The sequence below is a fragment of the Diorhabda carinulata genome, chromosome 5 (genome assembly GCF_026250575.1).
Source record: "Diorhabda carinulata isolate Delta chromosome 5, icDioCari1.1, whole genome shotgun sequence".
Lineage (NCBI taxonomy): Eukaryota > Metazoa > Arthropoda > Insecta > Coleoptera > Chrysomelidae > Diorhabda > Diorhabda carinulata.
This window is the reverse complement of record NC_079464.1, coordinates 6,213,077-6,240,587: the sequence shown is the minus strand read 5'-3', so window position 1 is coordinate 6,240,587 and position 27,511 is coordinate 6,213,077. Positions and strand designations below refer to the sequence as shown.

At 31.7% G+C, this 27,511-nt stretch overlaps 1 protein-coding gene across 1 annotated transcript; it reads left to right on the top strand.

Annotated features, from left to right (window-relative positions):
• Positions 1 to 3,687: 3,687 nt before the first annotated feature.
• LOC130893645 (proton channel OtopLc-like) lies at positions 3,688 to 23,573 on the top strand. Its single transcript, XM_057799909.1, has 12 exons — positions 3,688 to 4,255; positions 5,124 to 5,330; positions 7,861 to 7,969; positions 9,346 to 9,460; positions 11,080 to 11,188; positions 11,248 to 11,524; positions 14,085 to 14,260; positions 15,832 to 15,991; positions 18,515 to 18,637; positions 21,840 to 22,080; positions 22,166 to 22,412; positions 23,197 to 23,573. The coding sequence occupies exons 1-12, from the start codon at positions 4,196 to 4,198 to the stop codon at positions 23,512 to 23,514; spliced, it is 2,142 nt and encodes a 713-aa protein (XP_057655892.1). The 5' UTR covers positions 3,688 to 4,195; the 3' UTR covers positions 23,515 to 23,573.
• Positions 23,574 to 27,511: the final 3,938 nt, after the last annotated feature.

Sequence of the window (27,511 nt, the reverse complement as noted above, 5' to 3'; positions counted from 1 at the left end):
TGATCGTACGTAAATACATCCAGGTGTGCTACGGTCCCACGGTGGCTTTCATGCATATTCCAAAATCTCATTTGACTGCATAATCTCGGCCCGTACACACCCTTGTTTACTATGACATGTAACTTATTTGCTCTCCCTTACAGCTTATGTTACATCAAGACAAACACGTGTCATAACGTCACTTTAGACTCCCCAACGCTAATGGAATACTAAACAACATTCTTGACTGTATCAATTATTTGTGCAAAGTAGCTGAACGAGATGGATACGTATCGATTATTGTGAAAACAACCAAGGTGACTACCACTGAATGTACACTATATTTGGAATATCGGGTCAAGACCAATCAGGATAAATAATATTTTTAGTTATACTTTCCATCTATTACATTACGATCCGTTGGTGAAATTAGCTGAGGGTAAAATTGATAAACTGAGGGATATGAATTGATTTTGTTGAAAGAATTCTTACCTCACATAAAAAGAAGGTCATAAATAACAAAAACTGTGATTATTTTTTAATATATTCGCCACCTAGAGGCTATCCATCCTTGGCCGCTTCTACTGACCTCTGAAATTTTATACCTTAGTACACAATTATTTAAACTACATTATTTACAGTGAAAAGTCAGCTCTTAATTTGAGAACTAAGATACTATTTTCAGGACAAAGAATAGTCGAAATACATTATTTGAAACAAAAATAATTTCAATCATGTTCAACATGATTATAAAAAAAACAATTAAATACGTTTTAGATGGTCTTTTAAATTGCAAGAGCATCAATTATATCGCCGTTTGAAATCTTGTTCATTCGGTTTGAATTTATGCATAAAAGAGCTAAAGAATTTAGGTTTTCTTGACTTAAAATCGGTCTTGATTGGTTCTTCACTGTTTTCAAGTAAAAAAAAGCTTCTCTCGCCCGAATAATTTGTCGTTGATGTAGACAGAGTGCAGCATCAAAGTTTTTAGGTTTCGAAACTTCAAAATGAATAATTCTCATACTCAACCAAACACATAGAAGCACCTTTTGAGATGTAAACCCAGCTTTGCAGTACTTTGTGTTGATATACTTAGTTTTAGTCACTATCTATTACGTTTTGATTTATCATATAGAATCCAATCGATCAAAAATCGATTATGTACAAAAAGTGTCTGTAACTGCAAATAGTAGGAATCTTTTATGTATGTGTTTGAATTGAGATTATTGCTAAAATAGCATGTCGGTTGAGTTAACCTTGAGCAAGAAGACAATAGCCACCTTATAACGATTTCATATCTAAAGATTGCTTGTTTAAGATATCTACAAAATTTGAATACTTTGGTCTGCGAGGCGATTGGATTTTTGGTTACCAGTTATCTTTAGTTAAGAAGCTATTTCAATGTAAGTAGTCAATAAATTTTGATAAATAAGTTAATTGATATAATAGTAGTGTAAAATAGGAAAGGATGTTGATTGAGAAAAAGACGAAAAATACATTGTGAATAGTCGTTGTGGTTGCGAAATGGTAAAACAAATGAGGAAATTGAATGATCCCCTAGAGAAACTGGATGGGGATTTGAGATCGCATATAGAGATAAAATCAAAGCGAAAAACTCCTTAGAAAAGCTGTGGGGCGATGAGTATGAGTTTTTGAGAAACTTGTATATAAAGCTAGCTTAGTTAAGCATAAGCTTGAGGGATGTTTAAATTGTCGATGATACAAGTTTTGAAAAAATTGAAAGTCAAATATATAGAAACAATGTTCGATTAGGTAAGATAATGGGACAAAAGGAGAGAGAATATGAAGATTAAGAGTTTGATACGTCTGAAAACGCCAATTGATCCAAAGCTGAAATTCCTCTAATCTTGGGACATGGGCAAAGAGCTACACTCAAATTTTCAATCCAATAAACTTCAATTCAACACTTCTTAGTAATCATCTATCCTTGTTGAATCTTCTTTATTTTTTCTTATTTGATTATGTTTGGCATTAAAGTAAACGTAAGAATCACATTATAATTCCTTATGACAAATTAACTATATACTTCGTTTAATACAGACCTAAACTTTATCATTGATTATTGTATGAGGTCAAGTCAACTTAAGTACAATATTTAATTTTATACTAAACTAAACATTCTAGTGAAGATCAATTTTATTGTTTATTTTGGTTGTGCTTAGAATGGATTCAATGCAAAATCTACAGCGACATCTACTGAAATATTCGAAATATCGCAAGAATAAAAAATACTCAGTTACAGAAAACTGCTATGGTAGGATTTGACATATAGAACTCTTCACTACCGAGGATATTTAATCAATATTGTATTGTATCTGTCAAATATTTTGATATCATCATATTTATAACAAAATAAATGAACATAGTTATTTAATATATATAAACATCATATTAAAATATGTGATTTTTCCGCCATCTAGTGAAAAATAGATAAAGTACTATCTGTGTTCATTATAGAAACCTATAAAAATGACCGATAAAAATTTGGTATACGTATAGATGGGTCTGCACATTTTTATGCAGAAGATTATTTTAAATAGATGGAAGAAGTTAAATGTAAATAATTTTAAACGCTTGTAACATTACAAAAATATATATAAAAGTATAGATAAGTGGATGATGAGTAAAATATAATGAAAATATTATATTTTCATACAAAAATTTATGAATGCAGTTTTATAAATGAACTTTGCTTTCTTGGAATCATTTCTGGATAAAAATAATTCAATTTTCATCACTACTTATCATGAAAGTATCGTAAAAAGATTATGGTAGCAGGCGTGTTCACGAATTTTAGAAAAAGGATCGTGAGCAGGATCGGTGGGTAATTCGGTTCTTGTCTTTGAAAGGTAAATCACTCCGCGGAATCAAAGAGAGTTTGATGCTGTTTTTGGTGACTCTTCTGTTTGGATAGCGACCATCAATCAATCGTTTAACGAGTTTCAATGTGGTCGCAAGTGAGTATTTAATGAGACTATCACTGAAAATGACATGTCAAGAAAACATCGTTGGGCATTTCACCCCGCCAATCGAAGGTGCGCTAGATAGTAAGCATTGAAATTTCGGGAATGAGCAAGCAATCGACGCGTGCATTATTCGATGCTTTAAAAGGGGTTTTCACGTCATTTCGTGGCAGACAACGACACGGCGATTGACTGATACAGACCAGACACCAACGAACAGTCAAAACAGTGTAATTCACTCGGAGAACGCACTCCAAAGCAGCCGGAGACTGTCCTATCGGCTAGATAGGTGATGCTCACCGTTTTCTGGGATTCAAATCGACTATCAGAAGAAGGGCTAAATTGTGAGTTGTAGTTTATCGAATTATTGGGCGGTTTCGATATCGAATCGAAGAAAAACCAGCTCCATTTGGTGTAGAAAAGAGGAAAAGAACTGACTTTATTTCTAGATTTGATTCCGTGCTATTTCATTTGCGTTTCCAAACAGAAGTTTGAATCGAATGAAGAGGCCATCGCCTCTACGGAAACCTATTTTGCAGATCTCGAGTTAAAACGTATTATTCAGATGAGTTAAATATATTGAAAATATTTTGACGTAAATTAAATACACCTGGTATGTAAATTATGATTTATTTAACAAAAGGAGCGCAGTTCGCACGTGTGTTATCACCTCGGACAAATATAGTTTCTAATATTTTTTCTTGCAAACCACAAATAGTTATTCAAAGCTTTTTGATTGTTATTAAAAGTAATTACATACAAATAATATTCATAATATTGTTTCGTATTTACTTGTTGAACAAAATAACGCGAAATATCACGAATTCTTTTTATCCTATCTATCATTTCATAATTGTTTTTCGCTTTTTGCTTTATAATAAATTCATCAATATAATTCCAATGTCGAAAAAATGTTTACGTATTTATGACATCGTCTATAATAAATTTTATAATTGGTTTAATGCTAAAGGTAAATTTGATAAAATGCAATAAAAAATTTCTACAAATTAATCGAAGAAAGAAATTTGATTATAATTTAATGGAATGTCAAGGGAATATCTAGGAGCAGTAAATTAACTGATAATTGAGAAAAGTGATATTTTTGATTTACAACCTATGATAAAGTAGCTTACTCCTTATATATCGTGTCATAAAATAATTTGTTGATATGTTTTTCTTATGACACATTTAGAAACTGTCTAATTCCAGGAGGATCTTCGCACCGAAAAATAATGTCCGGAACAGAGAATGAAATTAAAGTTGAAAATGCTAATAAAGAAGAAAAAACTGAAGTAAGTGATTTATTGAATTGATATCTTTAATAAACTTCTCATCAATGAGGTCTTTCCATTATCTTTTTAGGATTTTAAGGAGTTATGCATGATACACAGTTTTTTTCAATATCAACACTTCTGATTGAATTTTTTCTAGTAATATTTTCATTTCTGACTTTTATTTTTCCTTTGATACTATTTGCTCTTCTGTCTTGATGCTAGTAATATAGGAACATAATCCTTTGCTTTCTGTTTCATGATCAGATCATCGGATCATTGTAGAAAACTGCATTGGCGATATTTGTTCAATCTGGACTTTTACAAAAGCTGGAATTAAAGTTTCTCATGATAATAATAGCATTTCAAAAAACAAAATAACAAAATAGAAATTTGTGACATGACATATGGTGAGAATAAATGACTCCAAATTCATAGTAATAGTATATGTTAAGGTGGTCATTGATCAATAGGAAAGCAGGTCCTTCAAATGCATTACACTCATCTAGAATTGGAGTCTAGCAGTAGGAAATAGAACTACAAGATTTCAAAGACGATAGTAGATGCTGCTTGGATCACTCATAACTGTAGATTCGGTAAAGAAGAAACGTTCAACATTTGGCACAGTTACAAAGACAGTTATGTCCAGGAATCAATTAGACTTATATTCACATCTCGTATTTGTTTCAAAAATTTCAGGCTCATATATTTTCATTGTAATTGCTACAATTTATAGTATAATATATCTTGTTGTGAAATAAAAATAACATTCAAAAACAAACAAAGGAGTACAATAAAAGTATTCTTTCAACATACTTACTAATTTTTAATAGAAGTTTGCTCAAATAAAGTCACCCAATTTATGTTGAACTATTCTTTATTCTACAAGGTATCACCGATTTCCAACCCAGTACAAGTTCGAGAAACAAAGGACAACGTGTCCGTTTGTAGTTCTGATGTGGTTTCACATTCAAGAGGAGAAAGACCAGGATCTATTTTATCTGCTACAATAACTCCAAATTTCCACATAACTCATAGAGAAGCAAATTCTACGACAAATCATCAAACTGGAGTTCCTTCAAAAAATGGTATCAAGGTAAGTTCAAATTCCGAAGCTTTTCATCCTTCGTACAGTTGAAAATCTATAATTGAGATGTTTGAAATGTGTTAGGAAATATCTTTGAGAGTAAATTTACCTGTTTGGTTGTGTACAAATTGAAGAGGTTGAATTATAGTCTTGTACATAGTAGTGTGACTTTATAATATCTTCAAAAACTAAGGATAGAACTATTTTGTATATAGATGAATTATACAGGTAGTATTACTGTCGTTTTCCACAAAGTAAAAACGAATTTGTCAGAAATCTGGTTAGATAACAATCATGAAAGTTGATCTATCATTTATCAACTTACGCTGACATAAACAAGCTGCACATACTGGGATATGTAGGAAAAACCAAAGACAGAATCGTATTTCACGAAGCAACAGTGGAAATTAACGATTGAGGTCGATTGTCACTTTATGTTGATTTCCGATGTCTATTGACGCCGATTGAACTCCAAACACATCAATTCTGGTATATTTGTGTTGATTGGCGTTTACTTTTGTCAGATATAGTCGATTTGCATCCATTGAAGTCAATTGAGTTCAATTTGTATCTATTGAAGTCAATTGAGGTTGATTTTCACTTAATGTTGATTGAATTATATAAATTTGGTTGAATTAGCGTTTGGATTAGTCACATATTTTCGGTTGAGGTCGATTGTCACTTTATGTTGATTGAAGATTTTCGAAATCTATTGACGCTGATTGAAGTCGAATCACATCAATTCTTGTACATTTGGGTGAATTGGCGTTTACTTTTGTCAGATTTTTTTTACATCCATTGAAGTTAATTGAGGTCGATTATCACTTAATGTAGGAGAAGTATAAACAAGTTTGTTTTATGCTGAAAAATAAGCACAGAAATATGCTTGACAAACTTGAATAATTGGAATTCATACAAAGAAAAGAAAAATCAGGAGCTTCACCATATCATGAGCTGATTATTTGTATAAAAGAACTAGAACAAAATTCAGCTTTTCTTGACTTAAAGTTCATTGTAAACAGGATATACATACATCACGTCAATGTGACATCACGTTGGAATCAAAATGTGAAGTATAATATATACTCAAAGTCTAAACCTATTATAAAGTTTTTTTTTGGATTCCAAAATTAATATTTGATACAAAGACATGTCTATATATGTTTTGGTTATGTGGTTATTGAATTTACAGGTTAAATTTCGCATTCTTAAGACCGCGTGCGGTTTACAAGGAATATCATTTCCTGCCTGTTCTTTGAAATTTTAAATATTATAAAATTATGGAATTATTCAATTTAATAATATTATTTCTGATATATTTTATTCATTTATTTCAGCAAATCATATATAAACAATATTTTAAACCTAGAAACTTTGCATTAAATGGAACTATAATCTTCGAATTGAATGAAACAAACACGAGCTAAAATTAAAATTAAATTAAAATAACACATTAATAAGGGGTGTCGAATCTAAATAATTGCAACCAAACTGAAACCATTTTTGTTAATAATTCTACAAGTGAATCCACAATAACAGAAAATAAGTATAATTATTGGAAAAAATAGAAATGTTACTTTGTGATTTACGACAACCATTAAAGTTATTCCAAATTAATTTTATCCTACCGATCACAAGGTCCTATCTACTGCTTCCCCAAATCTTTTTTTTTTTTAAAATCAGAGTATTTAATATCTGTTTCATTGGTATTTCTTTTAGTGCTTTCACATTTATCATAAAAGAAAGTACAATCTTTTGAAAGAAAGTAATAAGAATTAGTTCAACTCTATAATAGACGCTAATCACAAAAAAAGTATAACAAAGACAAAAACTCAGTAAATACGTACAACTCCAACATAATCTTGATGGCCAAGAAAATATTCTGATTCCAGCGTGACGTCATGCCCTCACGCATGTGTCAAATTTGACCCGAAAAGTTTATGTGTATCATGAATAGTTATTAACTCTAAGACATACTTTTTAATGATCTTTTCCAGAAAACCAGGTTTTTCCGTTGAAAAACCCATGGTGACAACTCACTCAATTTTGTATCAATTATCTAAAGTAATCAATCTCAGCCAATGTAATATCTTCATCAGGTGCTTTAAGAAATCTTTTTTTTGGTTATCTTTCCACCATTTCTCTAGTATATTTTTTCTTTTCGATTGATTTCATCGTGTGTTCTTCGAAAACTTTTATCTTTTGTAATTTGCAATTTACAATTTCATCATCTTTGATTAAACTAAGGACTTCAACTTGATTATAATGACTACCAATGTGAGGATGATATAAATAACAATTTTTATTAAATTTCGTCCAAACATCACTTTGTTGGAATGTATTCATTTATCTTGCTTACTATAAAATCTAACAATTAGTAGCGTTCGAAATGAACGAACAAAGGATTATTCTACAAATCTCTTATATTAGAAGATGGAGATAGTTTAAAATATTAATATCAATATTTTACTAACTTTTCCTGTACTATAAACTACTATTTTTTCAATTTTTAATGAGAATGAATGATTCTATTTTCCAGAAATCTGATAGTATGGTCTTTCAATTAATATTACCAGGAAATAACACTTATCCAAATACACCTATTGGGAACGGCAGTTTCTTTGGAGCTCCAGCACAAAATTCATTAGGTGAGAGATATTTGTTACTGATAGTTGGAAATATGAAATGAAATTAGTGGAGTTATTCCTTCAAGTGCCTTTATCAAATTTGTTATTTCAACAAGTACATTTGGAGTTAAACAAATATTGTTGTCTGTCATGGGAATTTCAATAAGATTGGGCGCAAGTTTTCCTATTGCACTGAAAGCTTAAACTCGAAATATTTAACAGAATTTGAAAGAAATAAGAATATTACGAAATAGCGGGATTATAACAATTTATCAGGCTCAATTTGACGCAAGACTTTTGATTCATTAATGTAGAAGTGACGCTACACATTTTGAGATACTAGAAAACTAGAAAATGTTTTTTGATGGGTTGCTTCATCTCACTACATCCAATAATTCCTTCAATAAATGTTTCTGGTAACAGTAGTTGCACCATTAATAATCAAAAATTAGAATAAAAGTTTAGTTATTGATGTCAATTGATTTTCTATTTCAAATTATTTCAAACGTGATTGGTCTTCTTCCCAATACAATATGAAAAAATGAATATTGACTAGCTCAAGAACTACAAATGAACATTTTGTGATGCACCAGTTTTCTGTTACTGTATGTTCAGCTTCATCTTAATTGCTTTTCTAATTCGGTACTTCTAAAGTACAGTTCTTGGTAAAGGATTGTCGTCAGTAATTGCGCTTTCAATCGTTCAAAACTTTATCTTTCACTTAATTCGATCTTGGAATCATAGTAAATCATAGTTGCTACAAATTGATTGGAGAAACCAGATATACATAGTGTGAATTACTATATATACTATACTAATTCAATTTCACTAGTTCTATATCTTCTAGATCCGTAATTAATTTTATTCCTTTGTTTTCTTTAGTATTATTATCACACAATATGGTCAATACAAGATTTACCATTTTTGAATCCATCTGGGCTTCTAGGTAGTTTAACGGTTAGCAGTTCTTTTCAGAATAATTCTATCGATGATCTTACTATGTTCAATAACGTGATGCGTCGCCAGTTTTCACAATTAGATTAGTTTCCTTTTTCTAGTAGTTTGATTATGTTTCTGGATTTTTTGATCATTCAACATGTTATTGAGAAATGGATTGAATATTTTTATTGAAAGAAATGTATGTGTCTGTATTAGCCTTCTGGATTACGGTTATTCCCTATTGCCTTTCCATTTTTAAGAGAATGTATTGTTTCTTCCATGACATTAGGTTCTCCCTTTCCATTATCGTGTCGATTTTTATTTATATGATTTTGAAAAAAAATTCTATTCAACTTTGTTGTATGTAATTTGGACTCGAATACACTTTTCCTGATTTGTCTGTTTTATTTCTTGAGACAGATTTTTGTTACCCTTCAATTATTTATATTTTTTTACAGATGTGAAAGTACCTCAAACACCTTTGTCACAAGGCTCTGAAGCTTTAGGATCTGTTATTAGTATTCCTCATGCCGATACACCAACACCGCCTGAGAAAAAGAAAGAAGCTTTTTCGTAAGTTTCACTTTATACAACTACTACAAAATGGTTGTTGAAGTAATTAAATATATCAGTGTCGCAAAAAGTTATTTTACAGATTGAAATTTTGGATATTTATAACTAATTCAATTATATTTAGAATGTCCGTACCTACAGTTGTCAAAACTATTGAGACTGGATTTGTTTCAACTTGCAACGAAATGAAATAGTATAGTTTGAATGCTAATGGTTTCTCTATGGATACATGAAAATAAATTTGGTTAAGTCCCTTTCTTTGTTCAAACAACAAGAATCATGATTCGTAACTTACCTTCAAAATGATAATATGAAAAAGTCATAGAAAAAATATGTTGAAATGTTTCAATTTTGTGTTAGGACCAAATTCAGATTAACGAATCCATGAATGTAAACCATAATAAAATACCAACCAATTAGTTGGAATCTCGACATCAATCTCACATCAACAATATACAATTGTGATTTCAAATTTAATGCCATTTCCTGAGCGAAGTGTAATTACTGAAATTCATAGCCATTATTTTCGTGCGCACATTTACCCTCTCACCCTCAATGCCCTTTTGTATTCGGATGCAAAATCGTCATATGCGATAATTTCGAAAATGTATATCGGACAATTTGGAAATAGTAAACATGTGAATGATGCATACAGATATAGAAATATTTATTATACTGTATAATGCCTAGAAATGACGAAATATGTAAATTTTGAGCATTAAGTTCATTACATAAGATAAATACTGAGTATCAAACATGTTCAATTTTTGGTGAAGGGGCACCACCATATAGAGCCAGCGAATTTTATGAAATTCGTCCAATATTGGCTGCGGTGCCAGGAAACATCCATGCTGTAAGGAAACTGATATTGCAAGCTGGTCATATGACATACTGTGATATTGAAGCATTAGTTCCACTCGTATAATTTCCATTACTAGAATATTTAGCGGTCAAAAAGTTTTGTTCGCGTTGGAAACGCATAATTAGACAATGGCAAGTTTATAGGTGCTGAGAAATGCTGAAAAAAAAACAATTCTGGTGCTTCAAAAGACGTCTATAAGGATCAAGGATCTATGCATAAGAACCCGAATTAGGAAAACAATCGACTGTATTGGCCTTCAAGACGAGCCAAATCCAAAAAAAGTTGTTTGCTCTCAAAAGCAAAGAACGAAACTGCCCCAAGTAAAGTTTTTTGTGATAATCATAGAATTGTGATCATCCACTTCTTAAATATAAAACAATAATATGAGAGTACTTCACATCATTGTTTGATAAAAGATACATTGTTTAAAACAACGTATTTCCTCATAGTTCTGTGATCGTCATGTATACAATTCACGAATTTTACTTGATTGATTGACCACCCACCATATGGACCAGAGCGGAACCCCAGTGACATGTTTCTGCTTCTTAACCTCAAAGTTTCACTTTTAGGTTAGAGATTTTAAGTAATAAGAAGACTATGAACTATGAGGAGACTATGTTAACAAATAAAAATGATCATAAACCACCCTAGTAATTTTTTTTCAAATTGATGTCAATTTCTTTTGGCAGATCCATCTAAAACTCTAGACTGAAATTAATATCAACATAAACTATTTATGAAAAAATTGTTTCAGTGATATATTGGTAAACACTTGTAGTCTATTTTACGCTTTGTTTAATGTAACCGTTGGATTAGCTTTGATTGTAGCCGATGTTATTGACGGATCTCATGAACAGTCGGAGGTAAGACCCTCTTATAATCAAAGTTTTTATCGATATATGCCATCTTATGTACATTTTAGATGTTCAGCTTATTACTAGTATCAATTTCTTGTATATTCATTGCATATTTGATCGCTGATATTTCGTGGTTTGCCTATAAACAACAAAAATTGCAACAAGAGATCGATAAAAGAATGGCGGATAACAATGTAGACGTTACTGAATTACCAGGTGGAGATTTCCAATATAATTTTATTATACCTGATGTTGTGATGTTGAAAAAAAAGTTGAGGCACGATTACTGCTTCAATTACGATAGACACAGTACGAATTTTTATCTGAAAATTGGCGCAGCTGGTAAGTATCAAACGGTATGAGTGAAAAATTTGTAGCAATTATTATATTCCATAATTTTATTGACTACCGGGTGCAAATAGATATAAATAAATATGTTTTATACGTAAGTTACACCAAATGAACAGAATGTTGTACAAATGGTTTGAAAAAATGGAATATATACGAGATACGTAACATATTAGATGGAAATTCAGTTTGTTAAGGAGGGAAATATGTTTTCTGCTGATTTTCGTTACAAAAAGTTATCATAATATTGAAAATATAAGGTTATTTTATACAAATCTTGATGATTTTGGTCTTATCTTTTATAAAAATATTCATTAAAAAGTAGCGGAGATATTAGTTGATACACATCCTCGACACGAAAGGAACCCAAAATTTTTTATTAGTAATCAATGGTATAGAAAATTTACTTATTTTACATGTGAATCTTCTGTAAGAACTTCAATTTAAAAAAAATCAAAATTACCATTATGATTGAGATTCATAGTGCTAATTTCAAGACGATTGGCATAAAACTTTTTAATCAAGAGTACACGATTTCGAAAAACTTTTATTTAAAAAAAATGCTTTAAAAAAAGTGACAAAAAGTTAATGTGAAGTTTAATTAAACTAATTAAAACAACCCACTAATGAGATATTCCAGCTTCTTCAATTCTTATTCAGCTTCATATGCTTCATTTTCAGCTCGCACTTCTAGTTTTCGAGCTTTTCGGGCTTTTTTACTGTCAATTCTATCAAACTACGCGTAGACGGTCGTATTGTTGTGATGACTGAAACTTCTGTTACCAACTATGGCCAATGCCCACAGGCTAATCCTGACAGTGAAACTTAAGCCAGAAAATCTGTTAGGTCACCTAAGGATTCTATGGCTAATAAAGCTAGAATTCGAAGCGGTAATTAACAACCGCCAATCATTGGTAGAAAAAAATCTTCCGCAAGCTCTAAATGTATCTCGTTGTACACAAACGGTTTGAAGCTAACGCAAGGAGCTGAACTGTACATTTCTAGACCAAAATGGAAGCTCTCCGTATGTCTAGGAACATGACTTACCACTTTTTAGGTAGAGTTACTGGCAATAAACAAATATGTTCAGGAGCGTTTGGAGAGAAACCTCTCTAAACAGCACATATACATTATCTCGGTAAACAAACTCTAAAGGCACTAGCTACCAAAAAGAAAGTAATCCCAATGTAGCTTCCAGGCCACCAGGATATACCACGAAATGAGAAAGCAGACAGCCTTTCCAAAAAAAGGGCAGCCTTGGACTACAGCCCTACTGTGGCCTCACGAAATACCACATTAATAACGAACTGAACGAATGGCTAAATAATCAGATAGTTTTATTGGACAAACACTCCAGGCTTAAGAAAATCCAGAAGAACCAATAGAAAAACTTTTCGTGATAACCAGAAACGAGATGAAAATGGTGGTGGGTTTTCTCCCTGTTCACTGCTCCGTCAAATACCACTTTAAGACGATGGACATGGCAGATGACGACAGCTGCAGATTCTGCGAGCAAGCCATATGAACAGCAGAGCTTGTCCTGCCCATTTCGCTAAAAGGCTTAAGTACCTTGAAGGAGCAGTACTAACAACTGGGGAAGTGAGACACAATCCAATAAATAGCCTCCATTAGAAGGAGTCTATGTATTTTGGAAGCAGAACAATAAGATGTAGAGTTTTGTACGAGATATCTTCTAGGCTTAAGTGCAGAGTTGCTGCAAAGCCAAAGCGACTCATCGAGTCAATCTACAATCTACAACTTATGAGATCTAGTTCGTTCATAAATAATGAAACATTTGGACTGCTTTTATTGAACAAGCAAGCAGCCAAGTAAGCAGCGATTTCAATAGATTTTTAGTCGTAATGCGAATATCTTGAATCCATACGCCAAACAGTTGATTTGAAAGTTTCATTATCATTTTGAGTATGACATCGTAAATATCTCTCCAATAAATCATTCCGAGATAAATTTTCGGTGATTGTCATGTTTTCGGGCGCTGTACTTATAACTTTTGAACTAGTAGGAATTTTGAGTTGAAATTTCAAATCTATATTTTGAAATATATCTAAGAACGATTCATGAAAAAAATATCTTAAGCCTCTCCAAGTATTGCCCCATAAATGCATATGTCTGCCTTTAAAAATATTGAAAATCTACCAAAGATATGTGAAATTTTATAAGAAATTATTGAATGCATGACATTTTCACTTAGTTCTAATGATATCGCTCGAAAATGACAAAAAAAGTTACGAAAGTTATGTCTCATTTTTTTCCATAATCATTTTTATTCTTCAATAGTCCTCAAAATAAATATCGATCAATGTTTATTGTAGAAGCTTTTGACTGAATCAAGAATCTTATTTCGTCTTTATTTAGGGATAAACAGGAAGAAATTCGGACTAAGTACTTCACATGAACGAAAATTAAAATTGAACGAACTTTATAGAAAATGTATACAAAACTTAAACCTAATACTCATTGATGCGTATTGCAACGCCTTTTGTTGAATGTTTGGAGATTGGAGTAAATTTTAATCAGATTTTGTGAATTTCAGCTTTTTGCCTGGGGCATCTCATACATCTTGGGTTATCGGCTGGTTATCAACTTGTTTATTTAATCAGTGATGATGCGGAAATTTACGATTGCGTTTCAGATTACTTAGTGGCTATTAACTTCGTTTATCCATTTTACTCGTTTTTGATGTTATTTTTCATTTTCAAATACTCTAATGTAAGTACAAGATACCATATATATATATATATATATATATATATATATATATATATATATATATATATATATATATATATAACTTTCTACATAATAACGTTTCAAAATGCTTCCCATTACTGTTCGAAACATTCTCATGGCTGATAGCTCCCTCTTTGAAAAAGTCACACAGTGCCAAGTCAGGCGAGTAAGGGGCGTAACTATGCCAATAAAGTAAAAATCTCTTTGTGCAGTTGCATTATAAAAGTGGAAAAACCAGCTTCTAATGTACTGTCGCCAATTTAAAACCAAATTTCGAAGCTGCACATTATTCACTTGAGTTTGGCATGTAAAAACAGTAGTAGCGCTAGCAAAAAATCACTGCAGATGTAGAGAACAAGTCACAAGAAACTACAAACGGCACTAAATGCTATTCTTGTTATTATTTGGTTTATCCGCACTTATAATTAGTCTAGTCAAAGATATTGAAGACTTGGGTTTCTGGCAGAAATAGCTGGAACAACATAGTCCTGATTGGAAAAATACGTACAAAACTGTGGGGGGAGTAAAAACATTTTAGAACCTCGAGAAGGAAATGAAAAAATTGAATTGGAATCCTTCTATAAGAAGTATTTCAGATGAGACTGGTTGTTTTAAAAAATTTTCTGGAATTTTGACGTTGGATTTATATCCGATTCAACTGAAATATGTTTTCACTCCTCAATTTTTGAATAAAAGTCCAATTTTCATATTTTTCAACGAATTTTCACTGAGCGAAGCAGTTGGTTAGTGAGATAGGCAGAAGATCCATCTATGTATACCTTAGCTTCAGCTTCACGAAGAATAGGCTCTAGGCATATTGGTGGATTTACTGATCCCAATCTGTCAAGCGCGTTCGGATCTTTTATTAAATATTTTCAATGAAATACTTTGTAGATGTATCACTTGCCTTTGAAGATAACAATGATGACTAAATTTACACTTACAACTGTTGTGACCATACCTAAAACAACTTAACTATCAAATCACCGCATGTACTGCTTTTTTGTGAAATCTTAGTGGATGTTGATTAGTCAGTAACTTCAATAAATCCGTTATATACAATATACTAATATGTGAATTGGAACAAAGTCTTTAGCAGCTAGATTAGGATAATTTTCGAATACTTATATATTCATCGTTTGGGAATTAATTACTTAGTTGAGAATTGCGCTTGATCAAGCATCCTTATTGCTTTTTGAAATCGATAAATTTAATGTTTTCTAAGAAAATCAACAAAAGTTGAAATCCGCAATTCTTAATTAAATAATTTCCACAAGATAGATGCATACGTATTCGAGAGCTCGGAAATATATTGTTCTAAGTACACTTTGGTGCTCAATTTTGACACAATCCTCTTACGAAAACTCTATTTTTTATTAATATAGTAATTACTAGTTTTAGTTGATACATTCACACCATATTGCCAACTCGTCAAAAAATGAGAATACAGCATTACAGAGCTTTCCGTGGACCCCTGGGGGTGTACCTTGATCACTTTGGGAATCATTCATTTAGATCATTATTATTATCAAAGCTTATTAAAATTGTAGGTAATTATAAATAAATCAACTGTATTGTGTCGTTTTGGTATCATGCATTGCTTGTCGTCAAGTATATGTTTTTGGCTATGGACTATCGCCAGGGAGGTTTTAGAAGCCCTTAGTTCAAAAGAAACTAGCACCGAAACAACAACTACAAATTCTGTTGAAGGTGAGTATACATATAATTTTTCCAGTTGAGAATATTGACTTACTTTGTTTAGAAATACAGCCCTTGGTTTCTTACCAATTTTATTATTATTTTTTCAAATATCAAATAATTGAACATCGACAACGTATCGACGTATTATTGGAGACAATTAGAGATGTATCAAATAGGTCTAATACTGGACAAATCAAATTTAAATGGTGAATCTGATACGTGAGGATACTATGTGAACCGGATTCAAACACGGACAGTTGAAATAATTTTCTACAATATCGATTAAATTACAAGATTTTCACTTTTATATGAATTTTCCAAGGGTACAATAGAATAAATTCTTCACTTATTCACTATTAATCTTTATAAATAATTTATATATTTAACAGTTAATGGTAGAAAACTAAAACAAAAACTACAAAAAATTTGATCACATACCAATTAGAGCTTCCTTTTCATTCATTTATTAATTTTAGTATAAAATCTATATTGACCAAATGGACTTTTGGTGAAAGTGAAAGGTTAATAGAGAAGACATGTGAAATATGGTAAACTAACTCACGTGACAGAAAAGATTCAACTTTTAGACTATAGCTGGGGTTTGACGAAAAAAGTTGACGGAAATTATTTTCTTGAATGACGATTTGGGGGATGTCATCCATGACTTTATTGATGGTAAACCGTTGATAGATTGTCTGCACTAGTCTCTTCAAGGATGGTCCCAGAAGTACTTGGCCTGACCTAGAGATGACAGTAGTTACTTGGAAAATACATTGGAATGTACACAATCTATACAGCATATGTTTTAAGTTTGAAGATGCCAGGTTGTTTAATATTTGTTTGGCAGACACCAATAGCGAACGATCTCAATGAATTTGTAAACATGGAACAAATTGGTCATCGTTATGTGATAGAAAACTTTTATTTAAAGCTGAACTAGATTCTACTCTAGGGGAGACTGTTCCTTCGTTATCAATAGTAAAATATTTGAACGAGGACGTAGAACCTACGAAGACCAGCATCGCAGTGGTCAACCAAATGGGAAGACGACTCCAGAAATGTTGAAGAAAATCCACAAAGCGATACTAGATGATCATCGACTAATAGTGCGCAAGCTAGCAGACATAGTAGGTATTTCAAAAAGTGTGGTACATCCCATATCAAGTGAAAATTTCAACATGAGAAAGCTGTACCCAAAATGGGTGCGAACGTCACAATGAATCAAAAACTGCGTGGTGAATATGTTTCCATCTAGTGTTTGACAACTTTCACTGGAATAAAGCCAAAATAACTATGAATGAAACGTGCTTTCATAACTTCACATTAAAAACAAGAGAACAATCAAAACAATGAATTTTAAAGGGAGAACTGGCTCCAAAGAGGGCAAAGACCGTTCCATCTGCAGACAAGGTCGTGTCGTCGGTTTTTTGGAATACTCGTGGGATCATTCACATTAAGCATCTTAAAAAAAGGTAAAACTATCAACAGCAAAAACTAAATGCGGCGAAAACGGCTGCATTTAGTTAAGAAGAAAGTGTTTCCTCAAGATAATGCACCAGCTCACTCATCCGTTATTGTGATGGTCAAAATTAATAAATTAATGTTTGAATTGCTGTCTCATGTACCTCCCTGAGTATTTTTTGTTTCTAGGCTCATTTGTTAAAGATTTTTCAGATGATGTCGTCAAATGAAGGCTACTTTGAGGATCTTGACGATTCCCGTTATGAAAAGGGTATCGAAGTCACACATCGCTGTGAAAAGTGTAAGGAGCTGAAAAGAAATTACGATGAATAAAATATATATCTATTATTATTATTTAGGGCTTTCTTTGTTGGGTCAGGTACTTCTGGGAACATTCTCGTATATCTTACAATCAGACTTCTTTCTTTGTATACATAAATAACACAAACAGTTCACAAAGTCTGCAATCGGTTGATTGTAACACATTTTATAAATTGTTAATTAATACTAAAGCTTACTATATATGTACATAGAAAATAGAGAATGTAGAGACTAGATTGAAGCAGCTCTCCTCTTCCAAATAATAAAATTTCAATCGATTCATTTAAAACACAATAATGGTGTTTTTTATGAAACACGTGTCAAGCACACATTAATCTGAACATAAATAGTAGAAGCCATAGTGATCTAATGCTAGAGGAATTTGCTGGATTTCATTCCAAATCCGTTGTTAAAGCCTACGAAATCAGCTTCCAAAAAAATCACATTGTAAACAAATTTCTTCTTAAGCAGTATATTCATTCACTTGTACCTGTAGAGTTACAAAGCATAGATACCGTCATCGGTTATTTACAGAGGGCGATAATGAATGATCTTCACGGTGGCTTCACCTCAGGAGATACCTCAAAAGCCGCGTTTATGTGAATATAACTGATTTAATATGAAATCCAGTAATTTATCAAATCAAAACATATGTTAAGGGAAACAACCAGCGTATCCCGCAGGTAGATGCCTTTATAATTGTTTATTCAATCGATTGTAGAAATCAATTTGAATATTTTACTATTTCAGATCAGGTTATGACATTTCGAAGATTCACGCAAGTTTGTGATTATTCGGGAACCTGGAAAAATATATTTAATATATTTTCACCATATTTGTATCCCTTTAGCGTGGAATTCAGTATTCTAATTGGTAAGTGGATATGGATTTGTACAACATCTTTCTTATAATAAAAATACATGGAAAAAACTAAATTCTTAAGTTTTTTGTTATTCTGTGTATCAAATTATACTAACTGTACGTCTTGGTACCTGATCACTGAAAATGTTTCCTCTCTCTGAATCGTTGACAACGCATTTTCTCCGTGGTTTTCCAGGCTAGCTCTCCCAAGAAAAACATGTCTTCTAAGTCTACATACTTGCTGTGGTTAACAATTTCCACTTGACTTTATTTCTTCTGTAGCAGGTTTTGTGCAGCACTTATTCAGCCGATGCTCTAATAATTTCTTACATTTGCTTTTTTACCTAAAATTGTTACCGACAAAAGAAATTGGAAACATTTTGCAGCTAAATTAATAATAAATAATACAATGACATAGTATACCGATGCGTCCAAAGTCGCCGTTGAAATGGCAATAGATGTAAATGAGCCAAAGACCATCTTCAAGGTGGAATGTCAAACTATTGGAACGTGAGATCAGCTCAATCTCAAAAAGAGATACAGACCTCATATTCGGTAGTCAAATAGACATAGTGGTCAATTTGTAGATAATTGATTGAAGGAATATCTGAAAACACTGAAAAAACTGAACATTTTCCTTGTAATCTCGGGCCAGCACATTGAGGCATAAAAAATCGAATAATTTAAAGGAAAAGACGGCTAAGACCAAAACTTTTCTGTTTCCAGAAGGTAAAAGAACGGAAGAGGAATAAGAGGAATTGAAAAGAAAGGAAACCTTATCCGATTACTCGATTGGAAACTTCCAAAACTGTTCCTTGGAAACTTTTTCGCGAAAAGTCTAACAAATAAATAGACAGTCATAACGCCCTAAAAATTTTTACTGGAACTATGACATTATACTGTTCAATTGTCCTCCCTAAAAATATCTCAAAAAAGACCTTCGATAACTTTTCTTGTATTGTACTAAGAGCTGTAGTTTCCATGTCCAGTTCAGCTGTAGCAATTTGGAGTCAGTATTAATCTTTGAATATAGATTTCAGTTGATATATACTTCTTAGTGAGTGGTTTTTTTTGCCAATTTTCCAAATCAGTTACAAATATATCACATCCATTTTTGATAATCTCTTCAATCCTTAGAGCTCCTGTATTTGTCAATTTGGCTCTTATTTTCTGTGTTTTATGTATAGAATTGATCTATTGGGTGCTTTTTTTCTCTATATCAACGATTCTAAAAATATTTTTTTAATTTTTTCATTAGTTCTATTATTATTTTTCAGTACATATTTTTGCTTTCTCGTTGGACAATACCTTCCATTCATCCAGATTTTTTGTTGATCCTATCAATCCCAGTTTCATTCTTATTATACCTCAATCGTTGGACAGTATTTCTAATAGTGTTTTCTTCTCTCATCATCAAATAAACTTGTTTAAACCAAGGTTTTAGTTATTCGTTGTAGTTCAAATGCTTTTTCGGTGCGTCTAATGGCTTATTTCAAAGGATTTTATTCCAAATTTGCTTATTAGTTCGTCAAATCTGCTATGAAATGGTGGTATTTGTATACATGATCATCCCAACATAGGTTTCGTTTTAGCACTGGCCTCTTAGCTTTTTTTCTAGGATTCATATTTCTATTTGTTATTATATGCATCTAAATGTTCTTGATTTTAGGTCTTTTCTGTTTTAAACTTGATAATTTTTTAAAGAAAGATAAATTCTGACGTTTTCTTCTCATTAATATATTTTTCACAATGGTAGGTAATAGGAATATTTTTATATAAAGAAACTACATCTAAAGAAATAAATATATATTTATTAGGAATTTTGATACTTTAAATTTTGTCTTTGGAATCCTATTTGTTTTGATATAAAATTTTTTTCAAAATTTTTTTCAAATAATTAGATAATGGGGTGAAACAATCGGTCGAAGGGAAATGTCAGGCTTGTGCAGTTTTGGTAAACCATATATTTTAGGGGGTAAGGCAGTGTGAATTTTCAATTTTTTTGCGTCTGATGGCGAAATAAAAAGTTGTTCTTCCCAATATCAAATTAGATCATTATTTTGTTTTTGATAAGAATTCGGAGGGTCTTGGTTAATTTTTTTGTAAGTTGTCTTATCGTTCAATAATTTCATTTTTTTATTATAATAATCTATTGATTTTTTAATAACAGTTTCATTAGATTTATCTGCTTTCGAAATTTTGAAATTGAAATTCTATTTTAGTTATATTTTGAGGTTTGATATTGTTTTGTTGTTGTTTGTTTTTCAATTTATTTTTGAAATAAGTGATAATATTACAAGTATCGGATCTTATTTTATTTTGAATTTCGTTATTTAGATGATTGATGTTATATAAGATATTTGTCACAGGTAATTCTTTATCACTAGAAATATTTGGGCAAAATTTGGATCTAAAGATAAAACTTTTCCCACTTCATCTGGTATGACAGTATGAGTTAAATTCTCGTCCTTTTTGATTTTATTTCATAGCAATAGGTTTTTGTTTTAATATTAGCTTATCAATTTTCTTAATCTTTTTTTCTTTGTATTCATTTAAAGCGATTCACTTCTTTCTGGACATTTTTCCTTGAATTTTTGGAAAATATTAAGAAGAATTACTTCATCTATTTTAAATGTTAAGTTTTTTAAATCATTTTCTAATTTTCTTATTTGGGTAGTTGATTCGGTAATAAATAGTTGTATGACTTGGAAAATAAAACTAGATAAAACGTGATTTTGATATTCATGCTGTAGACCACTGTTTGTAAATTTTATATGGCATAATTTTAAATTTAGAAATGTGGGTATCAACTCATCTTTTTTGCATCTGAGTAGAAAAATTCTTCGGTTTTTCAGTTTTGCAATTTTGTGGAGGATATTTTGGCAATTTTTCAGATTCTGTTTGGCTTCAGTTCCAAATGGTTCACTGTTACGGTAGGTAGGCATTATTTCATCCATGCCGGCATCAATTTCTTTAATTTCTTATTTCTTAGACCTTTTTATATTGATGCATCTAAGAAATTGAAGAAATTTGTTATTATGTTGTCAATAATTCATTCCTCAAGACGTTACCTTTGTGTTGTGGAGAAAGATATTTTGATTCAGTTCAAATCATCACTGAATACGTTGTTTGGAACTGTTTGTATGGTCTGGCGAATTATATAAATGTTTCCGCATTTTTTGCAAAGTAATATCTCACTTTAGATATTTTTCAGTTGGCGTACTCTATTTAGTATGGAGTAATATAAAAAAATGTCACTCTGAAAACGACAGCGAGGATAACTCTACATTAAAATGTAAAAAACCAATCGAAAACATTGACAATGGAAGAGGAAATACAGTAATTTATGCCAATTGTCATGCTAGCAACAAGGGATTGTTTGGTGGTTTTGCAATCTTGCTACTAACAATAATTAGCTGCATATTATTTTTCTCGTTTATTTATGCCAGTACCGAGTAAGTACCACAATCAATCATTACATATATGTTTGAATTTACAGTGTATCACTGGATCTCAACTCATGATTATTTTTCTTCACAGGGATTCAGAAAATGGATTAATGGTTAACAGGATAACAGCAATTATAATTTTGAGCACAATGCTTATGGCATCTCTTGTGGCTTATAAACAAATAACCAAACTGGATCTTAATTCGGTTCATCATAATCTACTAGATGATATATTGTTGTTTATATGCATTCCTGCTTTTTTTCTAAACGGTATCTTTACCATTATTCCTGCTATTGTTAATATCAACGTGTGGATGTTGGTTTCAATTCCACTCGAGGTAAATGAAAGTCTTTATACAATATTAATCAAGTAATACATCATTTTTGAGTTCTTTTTCCGAGATACGAAGATAAAACTACAACACAATAAGGTATTGAATAGTTTTTCTAGAGTCTAAGTAAAAAGATATTTTGATAATCCCAAATATTTTCATTCGAAAATCATAATCATCATACAAATGACACCATGATTAATTAGTTTGTGTCAATGCAGAATATTTAATCAGACCAATCTATTTCTTCGTTAACTTTCTTCAAAAAGTCTGACTAGAGACTATCTGCTATCTTTGGAGTCGAAATGTACACTGTTTAATTTTATCATTGCTGTTAAATCATACCACTCCAACGAATCACTTTTGGAAGTTGAATCATACGCATAGCATCACACTGGTCCTCGCGACAAATTTATTCAGTCGTCGCTGCTTTTGAATTGCGCTGAGAATTCTAGAAATTCATCTAATAATAATTTTTGTCATATTTAAATGCTCATGTAGGAACCTTGTTCTGGAAACGCCGTTCTCCGCTGCAATTTCTTTTGTTATTAGGCTCCGGTCACTTAGAGCAATTTCTTCCATGAATTCAATGTTAAATGCTAGATATACTACAACTTTAAAGTTGAATATCAATGGAAATGGAAAGGAATTAAATTCTTTCAGAAGATCCTTTAAAAATTATCAATAATGTTGCTTCACTCAGTTATTTCTATAAAATGAGTGTATTGTATATGTAAATATAGTTAGAATATAGAAATGTAGTTATGAACTCAATTATTTTATATTTTAGATCGTTCAAGTTCTAGTTCAAACCGTTTTTATGTTGGACGGTGTGAGACGTTCAAGCAACACGAAGAGACTTCGAATGATTAAACCTGGCAGAGAATTAGTTACGTTCTTAATAATTGCTAATGTTTCGCTATGGTTATTTAGCACTTTTGAAGTTAAAGCGCACGGACTTGAAGACCATAGATACGATTACTTTGGAAAAGAATTATGGACTATCTTAGGACATATGTGTTTACCTTTAATGATGTTTTACAGATTCCATTCGTCTGTTTGTTTGTGCGATATTTGGAAGTTTGCTTATGAACCGTCAGGACACTAACAAAGTTATAATTTTCTGAATGTTTTAAGATTGAATTTAATAAAAAATAAAAAATCGAACCATGATATTTTTTCTTACAACTAACAAGACTAGGATTGTAATAAAATAAATGAGAGCGAGAACCGAGACCCGTTCTCTTACCTCAGTCTAAACTGAACACTTTCGACAGTACCATCATGTACATCAAATTTCCATACACAATTTAGACATGCTTTTGACAAAAAATTAGATAAATGGACAAAAGAACAATCGCAAAAAAGTTTACGTTGATCTAGTTTACTACCAAGAAGTTTGATTCGAGTATTCTTTCCACGAAACTATAAACGTTTGATTTTCGAGGAGCCCAGAGCTACTATCAAAAGATTTCTAATTTGATTACTTCTCTTATGATCTTAGTACACTATTTATGTGATCTAGATCATCAAAAAAGGTTTCTCGGTTCTCAGTGGCCGACAAAATGAGGTGACGACTCTAGAAACGTTATAGATCCACAAAGCGGTACTGGATTATCGTCGACTGGTAATGCACGAGCTAACAGACATAGTAGACATTTCAAAAAGTGCGATACATCGCATATTAACTAAAAATTTGGACATGTGCGCAAGATGGGTGCTTCGTTTGCACACAATGGAACAAAAACAGCGTCGTGAACATGTTTCCATCGAGTGTTTAGCAATGTTTCATAACCGTGGATGAAACATGGGTCCATCACTTCACACTCGAAGCAAAGTACAATTAAAATAATAGACTAAAAAAGGAGAACCGCAGGGGATATTTCTCATTAAATATTTTGAAAAAGACAAAACTATCAACGGTGAGTATTATGCAAACATTTGAGCTAAGAATTCAAGCAAAAACGGCCCCATATGGTTAAGAAGAAAGACTAAGACTATGCACCAGCTCACTCGTCCGTTATTACAATAACCAAAAATAATTAATTGAAAATTAAATTGCTACCTTAAGCATCCTATTCTCCAGATTTAGCCCGTTGGTATTATTTTCTATTCCTAGATTTAACAAAATAGCTCGGTGATGTCGGCAGTTAATAACTATTTTGAGGAACTTGATGATTCTGATTATAAAAAGAGTATAGAACTTATTGAACATCGCTGGGAAAAATGTATAGAGCTAGCAGGAGATAACGTTGAAAAATAAATACGTTTTTTGTCAAAATATTGTATTTTCTTGTTGTTGGGATTTGTTCGTCTGGAACCATCCTCGTAGAGGATCGTTCATCATCTTGAAATTTGTACAATAATTGAATAAACGACGACAGCTTATTTGTGGATAGATCGAGAACAATCTTGCACGTTTGGTTGATTTATGAAGGTTTAATATACTTAGGTTTAGTTAACCGAGTGCGGATTTTCTTGGAACAAGACAATGCTAAACCAAATACTGCGAAAGTAGCGTTTATTCCAGATCTTGCACAATCATATTACTATTTATTCAAATCCTTCGCGAAATTCTTGCTTGGGAAAAATTTGACTTCAAAAATGTTGAAAATGTAGTGTGAGAAATCCTCGCATCTAAGCCAAAAGAATGATTTTACTAAGATTTCAAAGTGAATCTAATGTGAACATTAGTAGCCCTCCATAAATAAATACTAGAGATCACTGAGTCACTGAGTAAAATTATTCTTGAACATGATATACTTATATTAAATGTAAAAAGGCTTAATAGGAAGACTCAAAAGTACGCATTTGTAAAAAAGTACTTTCTTTCAATTCTTTCAATTAAAATGGATATCATGAACAACATCCATCAAGTTTAATAAGTTTTGAATATTTATGAAGTACTGGAAAATATAAAAATTAGAATGTGTAGCGAGGCTGCAGTTTCACAAATAAAAAAAACTGTACAAAGTGAGATGAATAATATGATAAAATAATTAAATTCATTAGGATTTATGGTATCAAAGCTCAATTACGAATCAAATAGAAATATATACTCAGTTAAGTATTGCTTATATTCTGGGGGACTTTATTGAAATGACCTTGGGGTTATATTACAACGACAATTTATAAAAGCATCAGTAAACTGCCCTGATTACCAAGAAACAAGAACGCGATAAAAATCAGTGGAATAACTCTCATGGTTTTGTTAGTACAACCACATACCTTTTGGTTGTATAACAACAGCATTTGTAGTGGAATACGTAAATAATTCAAAATAGAAATAGTTGCTGATGTGCATTGGAACGGAAAACACAGATAAGAATATAAACTTGTGGCCATAAATAAGGCACCACCCTTTATTTCAATATCACAACCTAAAATGTTAATTTTTTGGATTTTTTTTCTATCAGAAAAAGTTAAAGTATCTTAAATGTTAGCGGACAAATGTAGCAAAATTTCTTATCAGCAAATAATTGTTTTTGTGGTTTTTTAAAATTTTAATTTTATGCATATTTTAAAGTTTTTTTCCATTCTATTATTCTACCAACTTGTGGACAGCAGTAATTTAAGTCAATCAAGGTGTGTTAAAGTCGAGACTAGTTAAACAAAAAATGAATATAATCAGGCAGTTATAAGTGAATGCGAAACTGAAAGAATAGCCGAGTTTAGGTTAAGTTATCGTGAAGTGGCAAATCTGTTTAGCGTACATCCCACAACCATTGGCAGATTGATGCAAAGATTTCGAGAGATAGGTTCACATTCTAGGAGACCTGGACAAGGACGTTCTTCAGTTTTAACTCCTCGAGATGATCGTTTTTTGCAATTAAATTCATTACGAAATTGGTCAATGACAAGTGTTGAGCTCAACATCCTTTTACTAGAAGTCAAAATGTTAATATCTCTGATAGATCAATAAGAGAAGGCAGAAGGTAACATTTAGATTGGAATTTAGAAAATTGGTGCCAAGTCTTATTAACTGATGAGACAAGAATCAATCTAAGAAGTTTAGATGAACGTAATCAAATTCGAAGAAGGCGAGGAGAAGATTCGCGCAGTCTAGTATCATTCCCAGGGAGCCGTTTCAAGGAGGGTCTATCATGTTTTGGGGAGAAATTTGTTTTGATGCCCGCATAGAACTAGAGTCTCCTCCTAGACCCGCCCTTAACGCAGCAAGATACATAACTGTCTTGAAAATCACGTCATTCCGCTTGGGCCGATTATTGGTGATGATTTTCGTTTAAGGCATGATAATGCTAGACCATACGTTGTCGCAGATGTTCCAAATTACCTAAACGAATTAGGAATTCATACACTGGACTGTCCACCAAGAAGTCCATATATGAATCCTATCGACTATGTCTGGGATATTTTAAAACGCCACATTCGTCGTCGAAATCCATCTCCTCAAAATTTAAATGAGCTTGAAGAAGCGGCATTAGAGGAATGGGAAACATTATTGTTTAGAGTTAGTTATAGTTTTATTGTAATGTTTTTATTTTTATTTTTTTACTCATTAAAAATCCCTCAAAATTACTACACATTTTTTATTATTGCGTCAAAATAATTGAAAAGAAGTTAAGCAATAGCAATATTAATTTGGTGGTGCGTTATTTTTGACCACGAGTGTATTAACCTATGGTAAGTGATATAATTCAACAATGAAGTATATTGTTACAAACCCGTCCCCGAAATGGGCTGTGAAGCCGGCCCTTTACTCTCATAATGAAAGCTGAAATGTTTTTTTAGAACTAATTTCTAGGAAGGTCTTTTTATTTATTTGTTTTTACTTCTTCACTTTCTAGAATTCTAGAAATGTCGTATCTGATATAAAATCGATTATGTTTATCGGAGTTAGTTAGTTCATAATGAACAATCAAAGAGAACAAAACGAAATAGAAAACTAGCCGATGAATTCAAATAAGTTATATAAGTTAGTTAAGGCTTGTGCAAGTGTTTTGAATAAATGAGAGACAGTGTTTATAAATTTAATCCATCGATAGATATAGTAATAATTAGGAAATAAGAAGAACATTACAATATAAACAATCGAAGAACATAAAAAGTTGAACATTTGAATAAAAGTCCAAAGTCTTATCGAA

Excerpts from the sequence above, each read along its gene's own strand:
- LOC130893645 (XM_057799909.1), top strand. The coding sequence starts at position 4,196 with ATGTCCGGAACAGAGAATGAAATTAAAGTTGAAAATGCTAATAAAGAA. Across the intron at positions 7,970-9,345 it reads TCCAGCACAAAATTCATTAG|ATGTGAAAGTACCTCAAACA; the intron begins GTGAGAGATATT and ends ATTTTTTTACAG. Across the intron at positions 11,525-14,084 it reads TCTGAAAATTGGCGCAGCTG|CTTTTTGCCTGGGGCATCTC; the intron begins GTAAGTATCAAA and ends TGTGAATTTCAG.